The sequence below is a fragment of the Apteryx mantelli genome, chromosome 1 (assembly GCF_036417845.1).
Source record: "Apteryx mantelli isolate bAptMan1 chromosome 1, bAptMan1.hap1, whole genome shotgun sequence".
Taxonomy (NCBI): Eukaryota; Metazoa; Chordata; class Aves; order Apterygiformes; family Apterygidae; genus Apteryx; species Apteryx mantelli.
The window spans coordinates 95,201,506-95,225,990 of NC_089978.1; the positions used below are offsets into that span (position 1 = coordinate 95,201,506).

Below are 24,485 nucleotides of genomic sequence, written 5' to 3' on the forward strand. Positions count from 1 at the left end.
GTCTATAAATACACTCTTTATGAGAGTTTATGAAGTCTATGACAATTTATAATGACTGAAGCTAAGTATATCTCTTAATAGTTAAAGAAACTAAAACCTATTAAACAAAATCCATTCAGAACTGGCTTTTAAAGTAAGAAAATCATTAAGACTGGAGAAAAGAAGTATTACCTCTAAAGCCCTGCACAAGGGAGAAAGAGTGATATATCATAATCATGGTTTGAAACCTGAGGTGAGATCTTTACTGCTGTGTCCTATATGAAGTGAGATTTTAAATTGCATTTAAGTTTCTATAATACAGAATAATTTGATTTTCTAATATTCTTTCTTGAACCTAAAGACTTTTTTTTTTCATAATGAGAAAATTTCACTTGAAAATTTGTAATTCTCTATTTGAAAGCTCTTCATGCAAGGTCTTCACAATTTGTTTCTCGAGAATCTGATCACTGGAAAGTTAAAGAAAAGATCTGACAAACTGCTTTCTGAACATCTTAGATGCAGCTATATTTTTGCATTGAATAAATTCATTCAGTGGATTGCTTTCAATTTTCTTGTAGAGTACAGTTTAAGAAATACAACTGAGAAAGAAAAATAGAACTCAACCAGGGTACCAAGTTCTTTAGAGATTTGAAGACACTTACATTTTTACATTTAAATTTGATTTCAGGCATTGCTGCAGCTACTTCCAGACACACATTGCTCTTAAAAATTTGTTTGCAATTGAATTTCTTGAACAGTATTACTTAAGTTTCTCTGAAGAAGAAAACCACTGTACTGCAGTACATAGTGTAAATTAGATGGGAACACATTAACTGTCCCAATATTTTCCAAGAAAAAATGTTTATTTTCAACTATTGCAAAAATTTATAAATGTTACATCTCAATTATTAAAATTAAATAATAGCATGCACAAACAAATTCTAAGCTTCCATATAAACTTGTAATTAGATAAAGATCACACAACACACAGTGTTTATATGCTAGTTCTCATGATACACTGCATCCATTATTCCAGTGACTCAAGTGGAAGAAACTACATGCTGGATACAATTTCAACCTGCTGATACTTAACATTGCATAAAAAAAATTATCACAAGCTAAAATTTCATATTTCACTTTGCTTTTATAAGAACCTAGAAAGTTACATATCAAAAACTGCCATAAAGAAAATTTGAATTTAATGTTATAACTTAAACTGGAAATGCCAAATGACTAAGATTTAAGGTTTGGTTTTTATTTCATCTATTTATGTGTATGTTTTACGATTTAGCTTTTGAATGTAATTTAGTGAACTATCTTTTCCACAAATATATTTGCTTCATTCTGTTGACAGAGTACTATATGTTCAAAAAATGGATCCTACTGGCTGTGTCTACACTTCAGGGAATGTGTAGTTCTGCAGTTTGGTCTCCAGGCATGCATCCTCACATTGAATCACAGAGAAACACTGAAGTTAGAAAAGACCCCCAGAGATCATCTGGTTCAACACCCCTGCTCAAAGCTGAGTCAGCTACAGCAGGTTGCTCAGGATCTTGTCATGTTCGTTCTGAGCATCTCCAGAATGGAGACTCCAAAACCTTTCTGGGCAGCCTGTCCCAGTGTTCAACCACCCTCACCATTAAAAAAAAAAAAAATTTCCTTATGTTTACTTGGAATTTCTGTATTTCAGTCTGTGCCCACTGCCTCTTGCCTTGGGCACTGCCAAGAAGAGTCTGCCTCCATTTTCTTTAGTCCCCCTGTCAGGTCTTCAGACACATTCTCAGTGTGATTTCCCCCCGAGCCTTCTCTTCACCTGGCTCGATCACTTCCAACTCTCAGCCTTTCCCCATATGTCAGAGTCTCCAGTCCTTGAACTGGTGGCCCTTTGCTGGACTGTCCAAAATGTGAACGTCTTTCTTGTACTGGGGAGCCCAGACCTGGGCACAGCGGTCCAGATGTGGTCTTACTACGGCTGAGCAGAGGGGAAGGATCACCTCCCTCAACCTGCTGCCAAGGCTCTTCCTAACGCACCCCAGGATGCTGTTGACCACCTTTGCTGCAAGGGCATGCTGCTGGCTCATGGCCACCTTGTTATCCAGCGGGACACCCAGGGCCTTTTCTGCAAAGCTGCTTTCCAGCACGTCAGCCCCCAGTCTGTACTGGTGCGTGGAGTTATTCCTTCCCAGGTGCGGGACTTGCACTTCCCTTTGTTGAACTTGATGAGACTCCTGTTGGCCCATTTCTCCAGCCTGTTGAAGTCCCTCTGAATGGCAGCGCACCCGTCTGGTGTACCAGACATTCCTCCCCATTTTGTGTTGCCTACAAACTTGCTGAGGGTGCACTCTGTCCCATCATGCAGGTCATTAATGAAGAGGTTAAAGAGTGTCGGCCCTGGTATCGATGCCTGGGGGACACCGCTAGTGACTGGCCTCCAGATGGACTTTGTGCCACTGATGGCAACCCTCTGAGCCTGGCAGATCAGCCCCTTTTCAGTCCCCCTTGGTGACCATTTATCATTTATCCACATTTCATCAGTTGACCTATGAGGATGTTCCAGGAGACAGTGTCAAAAGCCTTGCAGAGGTCAAGAGAAACCACACCTGCTGCTCTCCCCTCAGCCACTGAGCCTGTCACCTTGTCGTGGAAGGCCATCAGGTTAATCAGGCATGATTCCCCCTTTGTGAATCCATGCTGTCTGTTCCCACTCACCTTCTTGTCCTGAGTATGACTGGAAGTGGTTTCCAGGATTAGCTGCTCCACCGCCTTCCCAGAGACTGAGGTGAGGCTGACCAGCCCATAGCTCCCCTGATCCTCCTTGCCCTTCTTGAACATAGGACTGCCATTTGCTTTCTTCCAGTCCCTAGCCTGCTTCCCCAGTTGCCATGAGCTTTCACAGATAATCGAGAGTAGCCTCGCAGTCTCATGGGCCAGCTCCGTCAAGAGTTGTGTGTGCATCCCATTACGGTTCCTTGAGCTTGTGTATGTCCAATTTCTTTAAATGCTCCCTGACCTCGTCCTCTTCCACCAAGGATAAATCTTCCTTGCCTCTGGGCTTTCCCACTGGTCTCAGAGGCCTGTGATTGCTGAAGGCAGGTCGTACGAGTAAAGGCTGAGGTGAAGAAGGCAATGGGTACCTCTGCCTTTTCCATGTCCTTTGTCACCAGGTCCCCCTGCCCCATTCAGCAGCAGGCTCGTGTTTTCTGTAGCCTTCCGTTTGCTGCTGCTGTATCTCTGGAAGCCTTTCTTGTTGCCCTTCACGGCCCTCACCAGATTCCACTCCAGATGGGCTTTGGCTTTCCGAGCCCTCTCCCTGCACACTCAGGCAGCCTCTCTGTACTCCTCCTGGGTCACCTCACCCTGCTTCTTCTGCCTCTAGTACTCTTGCTTTTGACATCTGAGCTTTGTCAGGAGCTCCTTGTTCATCCATGCAGGCCTCCTGCCCCCTCTCCTTGAGTTCCTGCTTGTTGGCATGTCCCGTTCTTGAGCTCGGAGGAGGTGATCCTTGAAAATCAACCAGCTCTCCTGGACCCCTCTTCTCTGCGGGACTGTATCCCATGGGGTTCTTGCAAGCAGATCCCTGAACAGGCCCCAGTCTCAGCCTGTGATCTTGCTTTTTGCCTTGCTCACTCCTCTCAGGATCCTGAACTCCACCATCTCATGGTCACAGCAGGCAAGGTAACCCTCGACCTTCACATCGCTCACCAGTTCTTCCTTCTTCCTACGTATCGCATCCAGGGGAGCGTCTCCCCTCACTGACTTCTCAATCACCTGCATCAGGGAATTATCACCAGCGCACTCCAGAAACCTCCTGGATTGCTTGTGCCCATGCATTCCCACTGCACTCTCACATGCAGGGCAACGCCCCCTCCTTGCAGTCCTGGCCTGTCCTTCCTAGAGACCCTGTAGCCATCCATTGCAGCACTCTGATTGTGTGAGCTATGCCACCATGTCCCTGCAATCCCAGTGAGATTTTGTAGTGTTGCAGCTGCATGCAAACCTCTAATTCTTCCTGTTTGCTCCCTGCGCTGCACGCATTAGTGTACAGGCACTTCAGAGAGGCACCCAGTCATGCTGATTGCCCAGGAAAGGTACGAGAGCTCTCCCCATCATGTAGGCACTCCCTCACTTATATGGATATGCTTGAGGTGGGCCCCTCTCAGGCCTGTTTTGTTGATTATGAGGTCTCTCTTGGGCACAGCACCCCGCACCCTCCACTCTCCATCCCGTTCCACCATTTCCTCACATGACTGATGTTGTCATCTCCCTCCCCTGTTGTTCCTAGTTTAAAGTTCTCCTCCCCACTTTGGCCAGCCTGTGATGCTTTTGCCCCATTTATTAAGACAGATCCCATCTCTTCCTAGCAGTCCTCGATCCTTAGAGAAGGTCCCATGGTCATAGAAGCCAAATTCCTCTTGTTGACACCAGCTGTGCAACTGGTTGTTGGCCCGCAGCATCTGCCCACTCCTCCTCAAGCCCTTCCCCTCACCGGCAGGACTGAAGAGAAAACCACCTGGGCCCCTCCATCCTTGGCCATCACCCCCAGAGCCATGTAGTCACATGATACGCTCCAGGTCTCCCCGTCAGTGTCATTGCTGCTCACGTGGAAGAGCAGCAAGGCTGAGGGCTAGACAAGCCACCACACTCTCTCTGCAACGTCCCGGATCCAAGCCCCTGACAAGCAGCAAACCTTCTACGACAGCAGGTTGGGTTGTCAGAGTGGGGGCCTCCATCCCCTGCAGCAAGGAGTCATCAGCTGCTATCACTCATAGCTTCTTCCTGGGGTTGTTGCATGGCTTCAGCTCAGCCAGCTCAACTGTTTTACTGGACAGAGCTCCCAGCCCCTCATCTGCTATGAGGGCACTGAATCTAGTTTGTAGTTTTAGATCTGCAGGTGGAACAGGAGCTTTCTTCTGGTACAAGAAATCAGAAGCTTCCAGGCTTTGCCATGACGGTAGTCTCCATTTCCCAACCGGATAGGCTCTGACTCTGCCTGCCCCTCTTTTGGTACATTTTGGGGTTCAGGCTCTTCAAGCTGCAGGGTCATGAAGAAGATCCAGTCAATCTCTTTCTTGTCATCTCCAATGCAGCGCAGTCTGCTTACCTCCCCCTGCAGCTCCGTTACTTGGTGACACAGATCCTCCACTAGTAGACACCTCCTGCTGGCAAGAAGACCATCTTCCCTGCCCTTGCCTCAGTGAGAGGCACAAGGCACTCCCTGCAGACTGAGATCTGTACAGCTGTATCCTCTCTCAGAAGCTCAGTCTGGATGAAGGCCTCTGATGTTACAGGGATAGTTGCTCCAGTGGTTATTGGAGACTGTGCCATGTGGCGCATCACCACAATTTCTGAGCATGTGTACTCTGTCCTCAGCAAAGTTCCTGGCCCCCTTCTGTGTGCACTTCTGCACAAACTACTGCATCTGTTGTCTGACTATTTGCTGCATTCTAGGCCATATAGCCTCTTCCTAGTATTTGTTCAAAGGGTGCTTGATGCTCCCTGATCAGGAGTCAGCTGGAACACAAGCTCAAAGTATCCTTTGCTCAAGAACAGCTGATAGAGTTTCCCAGTTGTTAGAGCTTGCTAGAAGTCACAGCCTTCTGTAGCTATCCTTGCCTGGCAGGAGCAAGCACCCTGAAGTTCCCCAATGGTTCCCAGGAATCCCCTGATCTCAGATGAAGTTCTCAGAAGATCTAGAAGCAGAGCCCAGAAACTGCTGCGCAAACTGCTGTGTCCGTTTGTTGCCTCTGTTAGCTGCACTAACTGGGTCCTGAATAAATGCTAGGATGAGACATGGCCACATAGCATCTTTCTGCTTGCCAGGTTTCCTTTGGAAAGAAATCTGAGATGTATAAGGGCAGGGAGAAAACAATCATGTGCTTCAGTGGATTTCCAGTCTGAGCAGGTCTACAGTGACACCAGAAAATGGACTTGCCCTACAGCTGGGATACAGACAAAGTTTGTGTCTGAGACCAGCCCTGTGGACACACCATGGCTATATCCTTTATTTGGTATGCATGTTGACTTTTGATGGAATTCTGAGCACTCAGTGATTGAGAATACAGAGTAACAGCTTAACGAATATTTTCCAAAACTCTTTTTAATTGAAAAATGTCAGTTTGTCAGATCCAAAAATTCTGACAGCACCTTATTCATTTTGATTATATTTTCAAAAGGCAATGGTTTCTCAAGTCCAGGGCCAGAATCCCTACTTAAAATTTGAAAGACAGAAACCCCAGAATATTCAGAAAAGGAACCCACACAAGATGAGGGCAATGTTGAAGCCCTGATCTGAATCAGACACAAGAAGACTGTAAGCCTAGTTCCTGTATCTCAGACAAATATAATGACCACTGGGCCATGGCTACACTCTTTCATTAAAAGCTCAAAGGAAAAAATCACAAAGTTAAATGAGAAAATTCATCAATTCCTGAAAAAATTCAGAGGTCAGAAAAAAAATCATTCTCAGTTTCACATATAATCAGTATGGTCACCCCCCAAAAGGCTAAGTATCTTTGCTAGTTTTACATAAGAATAGAGAGGCAAAGTCAAAGACAGAATCCAGTTTCCTCAGATGCTGGCTTTCTTATATATCATATCAGCTTCTCTTTTATCAAATTACAGAAAACCTCTGCTTCATTTGCCCTTTATTTCACAGCTTCTGCCACAAACAAAAGAGAAGCCTCTGGTGGGCTCCAATAGGATACTAAATCATGCTGATATCTTTCAAATATAACCGAAACAGAGAATCTGAAGTCCACTTGAAATCAAAATCCTAACTTCAGCCGAAGGAAGGGCACAGGGGCAGACCCAATTCATTACAAGTTAGAAAAAGCAAAAAAGATAAGAGGAAGGTCAAGAGCTACAACAGAGTATTCAAAGAGAAACTGAGGCAGATCATCTGTAGAACAGAACAGTATATGATCACATAGTTAAGAACTGTTATAACGTAGAGGTATAAGATTCAGACTATGAATTCATCATTTATCTGAGTTTTCTCATTTCTCAATTATTGCAACTTTAACAATGTTCATTTATGTAGTTTTGTGAGAGAGACGGCAACAGAAGCAAGAAAAGGGGGCTGCTGTTGCTCATACACCAGTTATTTCAGTGTCTTCTATCAAATATAATATAGAACTCGTGAATGAAAAAAGCTAGCTAGAAATAGGTATAGCAAGGCAGTATCTGCAGCTTCCCACATAAAGAAAGCATATGTAATCTCCATCTTCGCATTTCAATCTTGCACGTCTCTGAAAGCAGAAAAATATTAATTGAGATCATAAGGGAAAACTGTAATGTGGATAAATGTCCCCTGGCAGTGACCACAAAATTCACCTTCACTTATGATCCAGAGCCAAATCTGTAACCAGGTCTGCACAAATGAATACATTAACCTACTGAGTTATCTGCCCTATTATTATGAATTAATAGGAGACATTATTAATTCCTGAAAACCTCAACATTGTAATTAATTTGCTTGTCATTTTTCAGTGCCAATTCTAAACCTAATGTAGAAAGCCTTTAGAACTAAATAACTGGAAAAACTACCTTATAACTGCTGGTAGACATATGGTAACTCATTAAAAACAAACTAATTTTAAGATTCTAATTTATAATGTACTATCGGGCAATTGAAACAACACTTACAGTAACTGGCTTTTTAAGGTGCATCATCAGTAGATATTTCACTTGGACTGAGTTGGGGGTTTTTTGGTTTGGGGTTTGTTTTTTTTGCCCAGCAGTGTCCACTGGGTCTGTCTCTACACTTTATGGTTCAGATTCACTCCACTCCCTTTTAGTTATATTGCTCAATTAAGAGTTTAATGCTAAATAAGATGCATTTTAGTTTACGTATTCTCCCCACTGAGTTCCCACAAGCCAGAAGAAGGCCAGCTATTCCTTAATATCTTCCTCTATACACTATCCAAGTGTTACTAAAGTCTACAACAATGAGGACAGGCAGTGGGTTGAGAAATATGTCCATACAGCATTTATGAAGAACCACAAAACTGACCATACTTTCTGCAAGTTGTCATCTACACACAAGGCACCCAGATAACATCCAGCAGCAATCTGCAGTAAAAGGAACCAAGTGCTTGCTGCTGTAAGACAGCTCCACTAACGCAGGTGCTAGACAGAGATAATATGAAAATAATGCATTGTAAATATAACTTACATATCGTAGAGCATTTTACTTAAATTTAGGGAAACTTCTCAAGTTCATGGTAAGATCAGACCCAAAATATGAGGTGACAGCTAGAAATCTATTTCTTTTGGATGCAGGGGGTATAGACTGACCTTTCATCTTATTACCAGAATTATTCAACACATTTGAAAATATCCAGCATAATTTGCTTCTATACAGATAAAATGAGAAATGCATTAGTACACTGAAAGTCTATTCAAAGTAGAAAGTTTGCCCAAATGAGACTTAGGGAACATGATATGCAAACAGATTATCCATAATTCGGACAGGTCAGAGACTGCTTTAGGCAAAAATGACAAAAGAGAATCTTTTCCACATGTGGCTTAAGAGCCATCCTTGTGGAGTTCTTACCTGATCATTGTTAGAATGCCACTTCTCAGTGTCAACCACCCATCCAAAATGCTGAAGGATACAATGAAGAAGTGGGTGAAGAAGTGGAAGGGAAAAATCATACCAGGAAGTATAAGTAATAATTACTACTGGTTGAACGGTTTTATCAGATTTGAATACTGGAACTGCTTAGGCCAATCTGAAACTGAAAAGGTCATTTTGTCTAACCTTACTCAAACCATCAGGCAGAGTCAAACTGACCTCTCAAATAGGACAAAATTTATAACCTGGAGCCTTGGTCTCAATCACATTCCTATAGGACACTGGAGTTAAGGCGGTACAAAAGTTATTCTAAAAATTCCCAAAAGTTAGCTCGTAAACACATCACTATAAGCACAAATACTGACAATGCCTATGAGTGCAGACAGGAAAATTAATTATAAAAGAGAAAGTGATTACTCTTAGCACTTCCTTCCTGCGATCATTGATAGAAAGAAGAAACTAAGAAGGTCCACAATTTCACCCTCTACGCCTAGTTAAAAACTATGAGAACACACAGGACAATGGGAGATCCTTCATGAATGGTACTTGCCAAAGGATGTTGATCTTGGAATGCAAAAACACAAGAAATAAAATAAGTATGGGTAGACAATACTGTCCTCTCCCCAAAAAGCATACTTTCAGTGGCAAGTTGTCACAATACCTGTATGAATGATAATTTTAAAAGTCTACGAAAGGAGGATTAGAAGGAGAAGTACAGTGAAAAATTATTTCACCTTTCTGACAATCTTTCCACACAATTTTTCGATTCTTCTCATAATGTTTATTCAGCCAGGTGAGGATGATTCGTTCATGTGGAGAATAAATATTACTGGATAAAGGTTCTGATTTTATTCTCGGCATGCTCTGCATGGATTCTGAGTCAAACAGATCACTGATATTATGTGAAGAAACACGTGGAAGAACTAACACCTGAAATTAGAAAAAGTGGTTTTAAATACAACCTGTAAAAAGTACAATTTCAAGTTGAATGATAAAAAAACAAGGATTCAAACTGACAAAACTCTCTAGTTTGGTAAAGGTTTAAGAGATTACACATTAGCATAAACACATAATATACAGGCAAACAGATCTGCTGAGGTTTTAGGGAATTCCTTTACCTCCTTAAACAAAATGTAAATTGAAAATCCAAAATATTGTTTCACTTTTTTTTTTTAATTTTTGATGAAGTGGATGAAATCACTGGACCCTTCTGGATGTCAAAAATGACTGTGTATATTCTAACAGAACTAGTAAGTACTGAGTTACCATACTGATCTCCAACATGATCCACAGAAAAGCTTGAAATGGTATCTTTCATGACCCAGTTGCTCCTTTAGGTTACAATTAAACCTACAGTTTCTCCTGAAAAAATAAATTAAATAATGCCTATAATAAAATTATATTAGTACTCAGAGGACCCTGAGTAAGTCTTGCATGAACCCACATTAAAAAAACTATAGAAAAAGATATTTGAAGGAAGAATACAGAATTTGATTTTGAGGTTGCATATTTAAAGCATGGAAAGTTTGAAGGAAAGTGTAGTAAGAGATAAGAGTAATTAGGCAGCAAGTGTTAGAATTGTAAATAATTTTGAATAGTAAGAATATAGGATTAAATTTAATATGGGGAAAGTTTAGTAGAGCCTTAAAATAAAAATAAATACAAAAATAAAGAAAAAAGAAAAAGAAAGTAGATCTTAGCAGCTGAGCTGTTCAGGGACTAAAAGGAGACAGCATTAAGTACCCTGAAGCCCAGAGAAAAAGATGCTAGGGTATAGGAGATGATAATGAGCTCGAGGAGAGTTGTACTCTCAAGACACAAAACACAGGTTTGAGAAATGCTGTGTGAATTGATGCAACATGTAAACAGAGATCAGTTAAGACAGCAAAAGAAAAAAGCAGCCAGAGCAGGGCCCTGTTGAAAGCAGAAGTCAACTAAGCAAGATATCATGAATATATTCTAGTCTACCATAATCAGCAATACCATATAAGCATTTTGTAACACTGTAACACTAACTGTATAAGCATTTTGTAACATAGCTAAGCATAAATACGTATAAATAATATGCAACTTCAAAGGAGTGAATGGAGACGTGAAGTAGAGTTGCACAAAACAGTACAGGAAAACAGGCAGGTAGTAAAACCTGCAAGAACGAAAGATGTAGAACAGGCAGGAAAGATGTCTAGTGAACTGAAGTAAACCTAGAGAATAGGCAGGAAAGATGTTTGATGTAACCAGAATAAATCTGCAGAATACGCAAGAAAGATGCCTGACAAAACCAGAACAGGTCCTGGTCCAAAAAATGAAATAAACTCTGTCAGAAGCAGGTGAGATCACTCCCCTCCCCCATCCACCTTCTTTTTTTTTGGGGGGGGGGGGGCAAGGAACATAAAAAACTAGCAATGAGAAAGAAAGGATGGGGAGCAGGGAGGAAGACAACAATCACTTTGTTTCCAGCCTCTCCCTCATTAGAGAGCTCTCAGGCCTGACCACCTTGACCCCAGTCACTAAGACCATCAAGGACCAACCACAGCCATAAGCACTAACTACACTGTATCAGCTCCATGGTATTGTATATTCATGGCTAATTTCAAGTAAGCTTCTTAAGGACTAACTGGGGAAAAAAAATGTTTAAGAACTAATCATTGGCAACATGTATTGATAATGAACGTCAGTCCTGTAAAGTTTATTTTGAAGTGTGAAACTGGCCCAATTTGTCTGTCTTTCAAACACTCCCACTGATCTCTAATTCCCTGAGATATATATATATACATATATATATATATATATGTACACAGACACATATATACATACGTATGTATTTGTGTGTGTATTTTTTTTCAGTTGAAAAAAATCCATTGTAAATATAACAAAATGTTTCATGGTGGGCATTATAAAGGAAAGGTTATTTCATTTTATCTAATCGGAATGGAAACAGCTTGCAGCTCCTCTTTAATTATTTCTCTTCATTTCAGTTTCCAACATCTGCTTTTAACATATATGTTGAACAGGTATTGATTTTTTAAGAGAAGAAAGTGTTAAGAGAACCTTTATTTAACTCTTCCATTTGCTACAGCTAGAGCAGCACTCTTTCATATAATATGATGCAGCTACAGCCATGTGGCATCACAGCTCCAGTATTTACATCTGGATTTCTTTTTTTCCAGTCCACAAGGACTGTGTCATCCACTGCCTTCAACTTTTTCTGAGGAAAAGCTTTTCTGATACACTAATATACAAAAGCTGCTTAACTATTAATGTACACAAGACCCAAATTATACCCTCCATAATTAATTATAAACAAAACAAAAAAAGATGGAGTCCAATTTGAGATTCCTTTAAAACTTTGAGGCTAATGGCTATTCAGCATAATGTAGTTCCACATAGAGATAGCCAAGTTAACTTTGCTTTAGCTTGTTTAGAAATACTTGGCTTTCTCTCCATGACAGTGGTATCTTAAAAGAGTGAAAGAAATCTCAAACTTTTACAAAAGTATCCTCAGCTTTAAATCTGAGGAAAGCAATCAAAAAGGTAACTAACTAAATATTGTTTCACGCCTTTCTCAGAAGGTAGCCACTTTGCAAATTACCTTATTGCAATGTTCCTTCCTCAGTATAACCTGTCATTCTATCAAGAGGATCAAACAGGGAAGAGTAATGGCAACTACATTTCGGAGAAAATATGAAGTATTATTGACCCATAAAAAATTATTTTTACGTCTCTTACTAGAAAAACTCCAATTCATCCTAATCCAAGATGCTAACGTCTACACTCCTATTTAGACCCTGTTGAGGGACCAGGTCATTATCATATTGCAGCCTTTTGGAGTACACTGTTTATAAAAATTTTCAGGGACAAGGTTAGGAAATGCTATTACTTATAACAATAAAAAGCATCCTCGTGACTAAATGCTCACTAAATCTAAAGATAGATTGTCTTTACTGAAAATCTGGCCTGAGCAAAGGACTAAGGTACCACATCTACTGTCAGTCCATGCATTTTCCTTACCCTGAGTTTTTGAGATTTGTAGAATACAAGCAATATTTTAGCCGTCGATCAAAAAGAAAGCTAAAAGTATGTAATTATGATTTATGAATTTCCCCTCTTATTCTCCACATGGTCTACCCTTTCTTCAGAAAAAACTTGAATTTCCATTTCTGGGAGCTGGAGTTACATGCGTATATTTTCCTCTGCAACTTCTGCAGCAGCAAAAGGTTTCATGACAAGAAAGTGGACCATAATGCATCCGGTATGGGCATGAAAGAATTATGGAATGACTTTTTGGCTGATAAAGGTAATACTAAGTATTTCTAATAACAGCATTTTATTTCTATAATAAAATTTGGATAACAAAATATCTCCAGTGAATGGATGAATTCTTTTAACATTTTCTGAAAATTGTAGCCTGCTCTTTAAGTAAGAAATGATTCTGTTTTATCTTGTCTTTCTTGAAATCAAGTTATCATAACCACAAAAATACTTGTCTCTACTTCCATTTTAATGAAACCGCTTTGAAGATACGAAACATTCTTTCCAATTCAGTATCTTTCAACACTATCACCAATAACTTATTTTGCATATAAACCACCATCTTGCTGTGTTGACAGTTCATATCCTGTTTTTATTTATTGTTCTGACGCTTTCTTTGCAAAATGAATACAGAAAAGAAAAAACTTTCCCATGCCAGTTCCCTTGTCAAACAGCAGGTTTGAACAAGAGGGTATGGAAGATGAAATAGGCTACTGAATGTTAGTGACTAGTTCTAATGTAAAGTCATGTTATAGTAAGAATTCTGCTTATACTTTAATATATTAAACACCACATTAGGCAAACTGCATAAGGTTACAGCAAAAAAAGTAAATCAAAGAAGTATAATTCCTATAACATTAGAAAGAGAGAGAGAAAAGGACATTAGAAGGAGAAAGAGAAAAAAGATGAATGTGAAAAGGCACTACTACAGAATAGAATGATGAAGGAACAATAAATGAGAAGCTGAAACACGCACAGGAAACTAAAATGACTAAGATCACTTCTTCACAATAGTTTTAAGCTGATCTAAACCAGAACTACTGTCAAACCTGATCTAAACCTGAACTGCTTCCTATCCTCAAAGATCATGTGTTATGCCCCATTCTTGTGTCTACACTCTCTCAGAGAGACCAAAGATCTATCTGAAAGCACCACCCCACTCCAACACCCAAAAATTCCCTTATAGCAAGATTACCAGTTCTAGCATAAGGGAATGGGCAGAAGAATATAGCCAAGAAAGGTGACAGGGAAAACCAGGGTGAGACATACTCTTTTAATAGTAGCCCTCACTTACATAAGTGTAAGTTGATGATGACACTTCATCCTCAGGTATCGTAAAGGCTAGAAAGTTTATTAAAAATATCATACTCAACACAAGCATATCCACAAGTGAAAGGAAATGATGAAAAGGCTTAAAATTTTTAGAGCAAAGCTGAGGCAGCAGCAAAGAGAAGTCTGTGCTGCTTAACCACGGCTAGCTAACAAACAATATATAATCATATTAAAATTTTTAGAAGACAAAACCACCACAGATTTAAGCAAGTGTTTACTATGCAGCTTGCAGTTATTTTCCACATCATATCTTACACTTTACCCTTTTCAAAGCCAAGAAGGCTTCCTTCATGGCAACATAATCAGTAAACCCCCAATCCTGTTTGGGAGTACAAGGCACTACAAAACAGGAGAGGCAAACAAAGCAAAAAAGAAGAAGCTAGAAAGAAAAAACCTAACAGACAGGACATGAAATTGGTTAAAATGGAAAATAAAATCTAATGCTTTTCTGTATTAAGGGCAAAGCCATACTGCTGTATTAGGTAGGTGCAAAACTGAAGATCAAGACTTTGAAACATGGGCTGCATTATTGTGCTTGTCAAGAGTAGCAACAACTAGTGAATTGTTTTAAGAAACACTGGATTACAAATAATAAGCATATTTCAAGATATAGCAGTTGATTATAGTTCAGAAAAGTATTTCAAGAGTCATTCTGATGCTAAGAGAAGCTCAGACACCTATATACGTAAGTATGTATTTAAAATGCTTTTGATTTAACACAGAGAAACAAAGCTATTATGTACCTGAGATAGAATCTTTTGTTCTGCTAAATTCCACAGTATTTCTGCAATCAGCTTCAAGTAAGCTAGAATTCCTAAATTTTATATCTGGTAAGCTTAAAAAAGACTGCTCTAAAATCAATGCCATACTGCAGCTGGTTTAAGGCCTGTGCCTCAGAGCACAATTACTGAACAGAAAACTCTGACAAACACCAAAATAAAGTAATTGTCTGTAACACTGCAATAAGGTTCCCAAAAGTTTTCAACCCTTCATGTTTTAATCTTCTTCCTAGCCAAAAGTATCTTGGATAAACCATTCTGCTACCCCACAGTGAGCAACTACACATCCACACACATAGAAACCACCCACAAAAACAAAACAAAACAAAACAAAACAAAACAAACTTTTTCTGCTAAGCCTAAAATTCAACAGAGACATTCATAATCTCCATGGCAATGATCTGACTGTTGCTTCTTATAAGGAACAGGCATCTAACAGACTATCACCTGATTCTTGATTTCATATCCTATTCTGTTATCTTTTAAGGAGTTGATTAGTCACAGCTGGGTTTGGTAGCCCTTAGAGGTCTAGCAACTCTGGTAATATTGAAAACACATAAGGATTAAAACAGAAATGTTTTACGATTATATTAAATAAAACATAAGATTAGTTTGAATACAGCATACAAATATTATTTCTTTATTGGTTTGCTTTATTAAGCTTAAGCAAAACCCCATTGGACCCCATTTTTGATGATACAAAAGTAAATGAAGTTAATGATATGCTATAAAATGATCAAATTAAATTTTTATTTTTTATTTGTGTTTTGGAGATGCCTTTAAACTGCTGCTGTAATAAGCACTAGAAAATTTCTTAAGTGGAAAATGTTAATTGTTAATAATTTGACCAGTTGAAGTTAACTTCCATTTCACACTGACAGTAATAATATATTATCAAGACAAAATACATAACTGTTTTAGTAGCTTAAACTTTTTGACAGTACATTTGTGAATGTTTAAAATGTAAATATTGGCAATTGTTAGGCAATTTCAAGTTATCTAATTTTTACAGTTCCACTGCATCAGGTAAGAAAACCCACATGTACGCTATCAATTTTGTGTTTTGATTCTGTGCTAGTCTGTCCCGTAGTTATAAATCAGAACACTGGGAAAAAAAGCAAAGTGATTTGCTTTCAGGTCTCTCCGATTGCATTTTTCTCTACATTTTTGCACATGCACAGGAACATGCATCCTTAGGGTGATTTATCCCAGTATGTGGGTTACAACAGTTTGTTGTCTGTTTTTTCTCAACTACTTTTACCACTATTTTCTTTTAGATCAATTCTACATCTTTGAATTCTACATTCTTTAACATTTTTTTATTCTTTATTATGCTTTTATAGTAAATAATATTTACATTTTTCATTTATTTTCCATCCTTTTGGATAAAAATAAGAAAATATCTATTTTTTGGCATATTGATGATTTGTGAGAGTATCAAGTCTACTTTGGAAAACTTGATTCAGACAGCCAATATATTTATGTAACATCACCAAAAATAAAATTATTAAAAATTTTAGAAGTCCATACTGACTAAGTTGATTAAATCTCAACAGGAATAGGTAATCGTAAAAATGTTTATCTGTTTAAAAATTCCAAACAAATGCCCTGGTCATGTATATCTCCATGCAACTACGTATTTCCAGCAAAAAGGGTTTCCAACCAGTGTTACCAAAATCATGGCAGAGGGTTTTTTTTTAATCCATAATAAAAGATTTCTATAAAGTTAAACCTGCTAAATGCAGTCTATTCTAAGGTGCCATATTACCTAACTGAAACATTTTAACACACTGCTAAAGTATCAGAACTAAGAAAATTAAAGTGTTCGCTTTTAAACTAATCTTAGAGAGACTGTTAGAGAAAAAAAATTTGAAACAGAAGTATATTTTTAAACATACATTTGAAAAAATCTTGAATATACTAAAGATTTTTTTCAAAACATTTTACAATCAGTTCTTCAGAATCTAAATAGTAAATGTGTCTACAATTTACCTTGTATACCTGCAGTAACACATCTGTCCACGCTCTTTTGCTCATTGTCTCAAATACGCTTTCCTCCAGTATAAATAAACGCGTGTCACTAAATACATCTGAGTTCTTCACATCACCTTTTTTCAACACAGTCACGCGAGCCTTCAGATAAAGGAATGAGATTTATTTTCAATATTAATTTCAGCAGTTTGGATTGGAAAATCACAGGAGGACTATAAGAAAAACGGATAACAAATCAATGGCATAAATAAATGGCTGATATGTCTACTATAGTGCAACAACGAATAGCACAAGAACCATTTATAATTTGCCGTCTTCTCAAGCACAATACAGAACTGACAGGAGTTGAAAACAGCAATCAGGACAGAGAGGCAATACAAAGGAATTTTAAAAATTGGAATAATGGGTAGAAAGCAGAAAAATAAATTCTACTTTAAAAAAACAATTGGTTAGAAATTAATCACAGGTATTTGATGGGAAAGAGAAACTTGAAAGGAAAAATGCTGGCATTAACTTAAAGTTCTAACAAACAAACAAAAAAAACCCCACACACATACTACCTTCAGTAAAGTTTGCGCTGTAATCCATTTCTTATAATCATCAGGTTCAAGCAGAAATTCTGGCATGACATAAGGCAGACATGCTCCTTGGCTTCTAAAATAACAAAACAGGAAGAGTTAATACTTAGGCAATATAATACTTTTCAAGGGTAGTCCAAGTTTTTCAATTTACTCAACCTATCTGTAAGCTGTTCTATCTGAGTGTACCCTGCACTAACGAGCCAGTTATACTGGGAACTACAAGCACTCTTAAATAATAACGTGGGAAGAAATGTAAATGTCCTAGGTGATGCTAAAATGCACAGGAAGGAAAGAGTATCCATAAAGCAGGACCAATGACAGCAATCACAAGAACCAGAACAGGCAGAAACTGACAAGATTTGGTACTGCTAAGGGCCTATCACCTCATATATCTTCAGTGCTGGATGATTAAGCACAGGATTCAGCCAGAAATGGTTTTCTACAGCAGCTTGTATCCTTTTACTAGGACTGTTATTGATCACATCTTCATCTGCAAACACTAGGTAATCATTGATGTATCAGTGTACAGAAGTGCCAAACTGAGCCTTGACCACTGGCTCCAACTATGCCCAGAATATAACGTCAGTCAGTTAATGGACAAAACTCGGTAAGATGGAATCTAAAGCATTTACTAGAATTTAGCTAATAGCTTTCCAAATATCCAAGGAAATTGCATTAGGAACACTTAGGTATTTCTTTTTTATTGTTGTTATGCTTAACAAAAGAGGTTGTGATTCGATCACCTCCAAACTCAGAATCATTTTAAAGCAGGTAATTAACACCATGTATGGTGCTGATCAAATCCCATCTGCACGACAGTATGTTTGTTTATGTACAGATTACTACATAAAGTTCAACATAAGAGACATTTTACATTGAAATATGTTAACAAATTGCCCAAAAGCACGAGAAGACTTTTAGCCTTTGTTGAAGCACAGCATTATCTACTAGCCGCTGAGGGTCCTGCTCTAACAAAGAGCTATTTGCAATACCTAATTGCTTATCTTAGCTAGGAAACACAGCCAGACCTTCTGGCTAAGAACAGAATAGAATGAGTTTCAAGATGGAAGACCAAGTCTGCCTAGATTCCCTGGAAAATCTCAGTGAAAAGATTGGATATAAGAGTCATCAGGCTCCACCAGAAGGAAGTTTTGACCCTCTCAAGGAGTGCTCCAAAAGTATCCCATGAAAAGTCTTTAAGGAAAGCTCTATGAATGAATATTTTGATGGAAGCTCCTGAACAGACTTTCTCTATTAGGGGTAACTTGAAGCATTAAGTATGCAAAAGGATAGAAACCTGACTGCCTCCTTGCCAGCAGCTGCCAGAATACAAGCCAAATAAGGTGTAGAGGAAGACCTTTCTGATATAAACTTACTTTGAGTAGATTAAAGATGTTCTTTCATTTCTTCACCTACATCTTGGAGAAATATTTCCACTTCTGTTGTCCATTTTTAATGTTATGAATACATGTTTTTATTTGCATTTTACCATAAACAAGCTTGAGACAAATAACATATAATACAGACATTATGAAAATAAATATATAAATAATATAAGAAAAAATAATAATAATAAATAATAATTTAATAATAATAAAGACAATACGAAACTTGCTAAGAATTTATCTTGGCTGCCCAAGCCAATTGAAGACCTGACACTATCAGGGTGCAAAAACAAAGAAATGTTTCCCATAGCTGATAATGTTCAAGTAGGCTTTCTGGCACACTCAAAGATATTGGGGAGCATGCTTGAGCTTGGAGGATGACAGATGTAGACATCACTGTCATCTGTTGAGAAATGGTGTTATTTTCATTTCTTAGTGCTACCTCATCCATCAAACAATGGGTTACAAATGAGATATTAAAACCTTTGAAGCTAGGCAGAAGAAAACTCAGTCCTAGAAGACCAAAATTAAAGCCTGTATTAATTTGAATTAGGGCTATAAAATTCCATACTGAAGACTGAAAGATTCTGAAAGGCATATCAGCTTTAGTCCTGAAAAGTACTTAGACATTTGCGTGTCTATCGACAGGAATTGAGAGGAATCAATCAAGCTGGAGCAGCTACCAATAAAAGGATTAATGAAACTTAGAACTGCAAACAAGGGTAAGGGGTTTGTGCCCTTGTGGCCAAGAAGGCCAATAGTATCCTGGGGTGCATGAGGAAGTGTTGCCAGCAGGTCGAGGGAGGGAATCTTCTCCCTCTACTCAGCCCTGGCGAGGCCACATCTGCAGTACTGGGTCCAGTTCTGGGCTCTCCAGTGCAAGAGAGACATGGCACTACTGGAGAGAGTCCAGCAGAGGGCGATGAAGATGATTAAGGGCCTGAAGCATCTCTCATATGAGGAAAGACTGAGAGTGTTTACCCTGGAGAAGAGAAGACTGAGAGGGGATCTTATCAATGTATACAAATATCTAAAGGGAGGGTGTCAAGAGGATGGGACCAGACTCTTCTCAGTGGTGCCAGTGACAGGACAAGAGGCAATGGGCACAAACTGAAACACAGGCAGTTCCATCTGAATATGAGGAAAAACTTCTTCACCGTGAGGGTAACAGAGCACTGGAACAGGTTGCCCAGAGAGGCTGTGGACTCCTCCTCCTTGGAGATATTCAAAAGCCGTCCAGACACAGTCCTTGGAAACGTGTTCTAGGTGACCCTGCTTGAGCAGTGGGGTTGGACTTGATGATCTCCAGACATCCCTTCTAACCTCAATTCTTCTGTGATTCTGTTAGAAGAGGAAGCATGTCTTGAAGTTCCTTTTGACTGCTCTCCTAGAAGTCATGCAGAGTATTAGCTTGACACTAGACCTAGGGCAGTGGCCACTTAAAAGTTTTAGCTTGGGTTGGGACCAAAGAAGTTTTCTGACAGTCCAAACGTATGAATTAAATAAATAAGAAAATCTGTTGAATCTACTTAGCGAGCCATTCAGCACCCTATCACCACCTATTCAATGAGTTGCTCTCTGAAGGCAGCAACACTCCTTCAGAAGAAGGATCAGCGTGGTGGCATTAGTCAGAGTTTTCAAACGATATGATGGCAAGGCATTCTTCAGCAATACATTGCCTATTGACTCTATAGCCTTTAAGATAAGATGGGAAGCATCAGATGATTCCTTTATTCATTATCAGAACAGAAGCTGAAGTTGTGAAAACAGCAGGAATCTATACGCATTTTTCTTCATTACTGAAGAAAGGGAAATGTATCTGCCACTGCTGCAATGGCTCTTCCAAATCATCTGCCACTTATTATCTGTGAGGCTTGGGAAAGTGCTATTCTTACTCTTTTTAAAAAGGAAAATGACATGGCTGAAAGTTGCAACTAAAGATCCAGTGTTGTTAGACCCAGAGAAAATCTTTGCATCCCTGTTAATGTTGTGAATACTTTGTCTCAAAGGCCAGGATGTTTGTTGCATCTACAGACTCAGTTGTTCTGCTATAGATAGCAGTCATTCTGCTATCAAGAGATTGAGACAGCTTTTTGAGAACATCACTAAATTTAACAAGCTGTGCACAGCACTTTTTATAGTCTTCCATCAAGCTTTTTGATTCAGTGCATTGAGTAAACTTTTGGGATCTAATGAGGCAACTTGGTGTTCCTGGGAAGATAGAATTATTGAAAGAACAATGCTATAATGGAACAGAAAGATGTATTTGAGATAATGGTAGACAAACAGCACGGTTTCCTGTTTGCACAGAAGTTTAACCACATCGTATTTTATCACTCCTTAAGATATTTATGTTGACAGATAACCTGAAAAAGATACCTGTCAATGGCATTACACTGTATTTCATTCTGCTTTCATACCTTAAACACCAGAAACACTGCCTGCTGGCTCAGCTGGTAAATCACTGCAGCTACTGGCCCATTTTTAAATGAGTTCAGATACAGCTACATCCCTGTACATCATTTTCAGTTGACAAGAAGCTTGTATTTAGGACAGCGAGTAAATGACAGGTCTTAAATGGCTGGACAGCCTTTTGAACACTGCTGAGGACGTTAAAAAGATGTGGCTCCTGTGTTTCAGGACTTCTGATGATCTCTAAGGCTTTCATGACATCAGGCTTTATTTAAATTAATTTTCATTTCTGTTTCACAACAGTGAAAGCCAAGAAGGATGAGGAATAGTTTATTAACTTTTTTGATTCTCAACATCTTTCACATCTGTCCCACATTATGTGTCAAGATGAGATGATCAATGAAGCTAGCTAATTACTAAATCCTTTCATCAGGAAAAGTAGTGCTTCCATTTCTTGGCATATTACTAATATGAAAGACTAATAGATTACAAAGTAAGTTCACAAAATACATCACTACTGCCAGTAGGACAAAAAGCATCAGTGGAGTAGCAAGATCATCAATAACAAACATGATCTGACTATCTTCTCAGTTTCTCCAAGGGATGCGGTTGAAATTTGTCTTCTTTCATCATGAAGTTCCTCTGGAATCCCTGTATTATATTGGTGCATATAACCTACCAAGGGACACCTTAATTTAGTATAAGCTGCACAAGATACCTTGGTAAAAAGTTAATTAAAATTTATAATACATAAATCTTAGATCAGAAAATATACAGTAAAAAACATGCTAATAAAAAGGGGAAACTGAAGAGATATATATTTTATCATACAAATGTACTTACTTAAGGAAAGTAAGCAAAGCAGAACGCTGCCAGTAGAGCCACAATATTCGTTCAGTTGGATCAAAGGACAATGACTGCCTGGATGTAATGTCTGGTAACAACTGTCCACTCAGATGGAGTAACATGTCATAAACAGTCTTAGTATCTTTGCCAAGGTTTTGTTTAAAAACCTTCTCTGGAGAAGAAGTCATCTGGACTTTACACACATCACTAAGAGAGAAAAACCTTCTGATATTATGCTTTAACATTAGCTTGTTCTGTGTATTTAAATGTAAAATATTGTACCACTGACCATGATAAATTTCTTAACAAATCATAAAGAAAAAACAGAGACATGGAGGTTGAATAGTACAGTACTTTTTGCTTTCTATAGAGCCTTATACTAATATAAGAATTTCAAACTGCATGGAATACTTAATAAGTGTATATGAAATATTTCATAAGTAAATTTGTGCTTATCATTGCTTTCTGCCAAATAAAACTTTGCTTTCTATTATTTTTATGAACACCTATACAGTCACATCCCAGGAGACTGGCTTCTTCATCACTTAGTAGCAAACTAGATAACATCGACTAAGTGATGCCACTATGACTGTTATATTTCCATGGTGTTTGCAAGACTATGAATAATGAAGTTTGCTTCCCCAGCTGTTTCTTGACCTTCAGAGTATGGGGAAAAAAGACATATTGTTAAAATATTCATGCCATCAAAGACAGGACAACTGCTAAAACTGTGTTCATTCTGGGATCAGAATCAAAAGTGTTACACAGTTTTAACTGTCTATTTAACATAAGCTCCATTGTGGCATACTAGGGCATTCTACTTGGAAATATATTTTATAAAATGAAAGATTATAACACCTAGATAACATTTTCATATAACAGTGTGTAGATGCTACAGTTGTAATACACAAGTGTGCAATAGAGTGCATTTATATTCCTTAGATCATATCCAGAGTAACTTAAGAGGTTAACACATACAAGTTAACTCTTAGCAGATATGAATTACCGTCTTAGTGAATATGGTATCGAAATAGGATTAGGTCCCTTAGACCAACCAAAGAGACTGAACCAATTCTGAACAGCAGTTAGGACTTTCTGAAAGAAGATGCACTCCTCTTTGTTCTCATCAGGAAAAAGTGATAATTCAATTTTTTTTTTTCGCCCATCACTTTGGCTGTCAGCTTCATTCATCTTTACATTTTCATTTTCAAAAACAGTATCCGATTCTGAATGATATAAAAAATACCAAAAGATTCCTTATTTCACTTTCTAGTATAAAAGCAACATGTATATTTTTAATATAATCGTTCTCAGAAAACAAAAAATTGTCACACAAGGATGATCAACTCTTATTTCTGGAATAAACAATGCAAAAGTGACATGTATATGTTTTGGGAACAGAACAAATTACATTATTAGAATTTAATTTCCCTTAAAAAAAAAAAAACTATTACCCAATCAGAAAAAGTAAAGAAACTCATACACAGCCTACAAAACCATAGGCAATAATCTTAAAGAAACAGTCTTACACGCAGTTGCAGTAGATATTACTTTACCAGCTAGTCAATGCTAGTTTCTCACCCCAATGATATGGCAATGGCTAACTGACTTGTGTTCAAGCAAATTATCAGGCACTGAGCCTATTTCCTGCTTGATAAGCCTTTGTACTTATCCCTCTTCTTTCCCCCTTCTCTCTCCCAAATCCTCATCTGGTTAAAACTTATATTACATATTTTAACCATTACCAGTTTTTGTTTATTATACAACAATATTATTGTATGAAAGGTAATGATACGATCATTTTTTTCACAGCACAAATAAATGATTCCAGATGTATTTTAAAGATGTATTTTGATGCCACTATTGCAGTGTGTTTCATTAAATGATGCAAAAATAAAGCCAGTTAATATCTTGCACAGTGAAAAAATCATCTGGTTAGGATTTAAGAAGAAAACACAACACAATAGAATAGGAGCAAAAGAGGGGACTCTAGTCCTTTGTAACATGCAGCCAGATTTAAGCCTGTGCAGTAGTGCTGGCTGACAAGGTTACTTTCCCATCTTGTCAGTGACACCTCTTCCAGACATTATTGCCTCTTCAGATCTGGAACTGAGTTGCTCTGTTGAACTCTTCTTACATCGTCCCACTAAAAATGAATCATGTTAGTAAAGGGCTACTATTTAATCTGTTTAATTAACCCTACTTGTCTTGGCAATAGGTTAGAGAACAATCATACAAACAGCCCTATCAGCAGATCTGCCAGACATTAGCAGTGATGGACCAGGAAAAGTAACTTCTTCAGTTAGTAAACAACAGCTAAGATGACAGATGTCAACAGCCTCAGATATTAACCACCTGACAACCTCACAGAAGAGTCTACTACTCTTAACACCTATGGACCAGCACCTTAACTGAGTCCCACTGACATTGGTAATGTTTATACAGTATTTCATAAATACAATAAAAATGTCAAAGTCTAGCCTTAACACAAAACTAGTTCTTTGTAGAGTATAGCACATTTACAGAGTCCATGTTGTTGGTTAGTTTATAACTACAGATACAAACACCCTCCTTA

At 38.4% G+C, this 24,485-nt stretch overlaps 1 protein-coding gene across 1 annotated transcript in view; it reads right to left on the reverse strand.

Annotated features, from left to right (window-relative positions):
* The window catches only part of CFAP47 (cilia and flagella associated protein 47), a 377,656-nt gene that overhangs the window by 272,790 nt on the left and 80,381 nt on the right, over positions 1–24,485 (reverse strand). The window contains exons 29-33 of the mRNA XM_067289744.1: positions 22,917–23,136; positions 21,908–22,117; positions 17,247–17,340; positions 16,687–16,827; positions 9,289–9,484 (exon numbers count right to left, since the gene is read on the reverse strand). Of these exons, the coding sequence (XP_067145845.1) occupies positions 9,289–9,484; positions 16,687–16,827; positions 17,247–17,340; positions 21,908–22,117; positions 22,917–23,136 (861 nt within the window). The remainder of the gene's footprint in view (positions 1–9,288; positions 9,485–16,686; positions 16,828–17,246; positions 17,341–21,907; positions 22,118–22,916; positions 23,137–24,485) is intronic.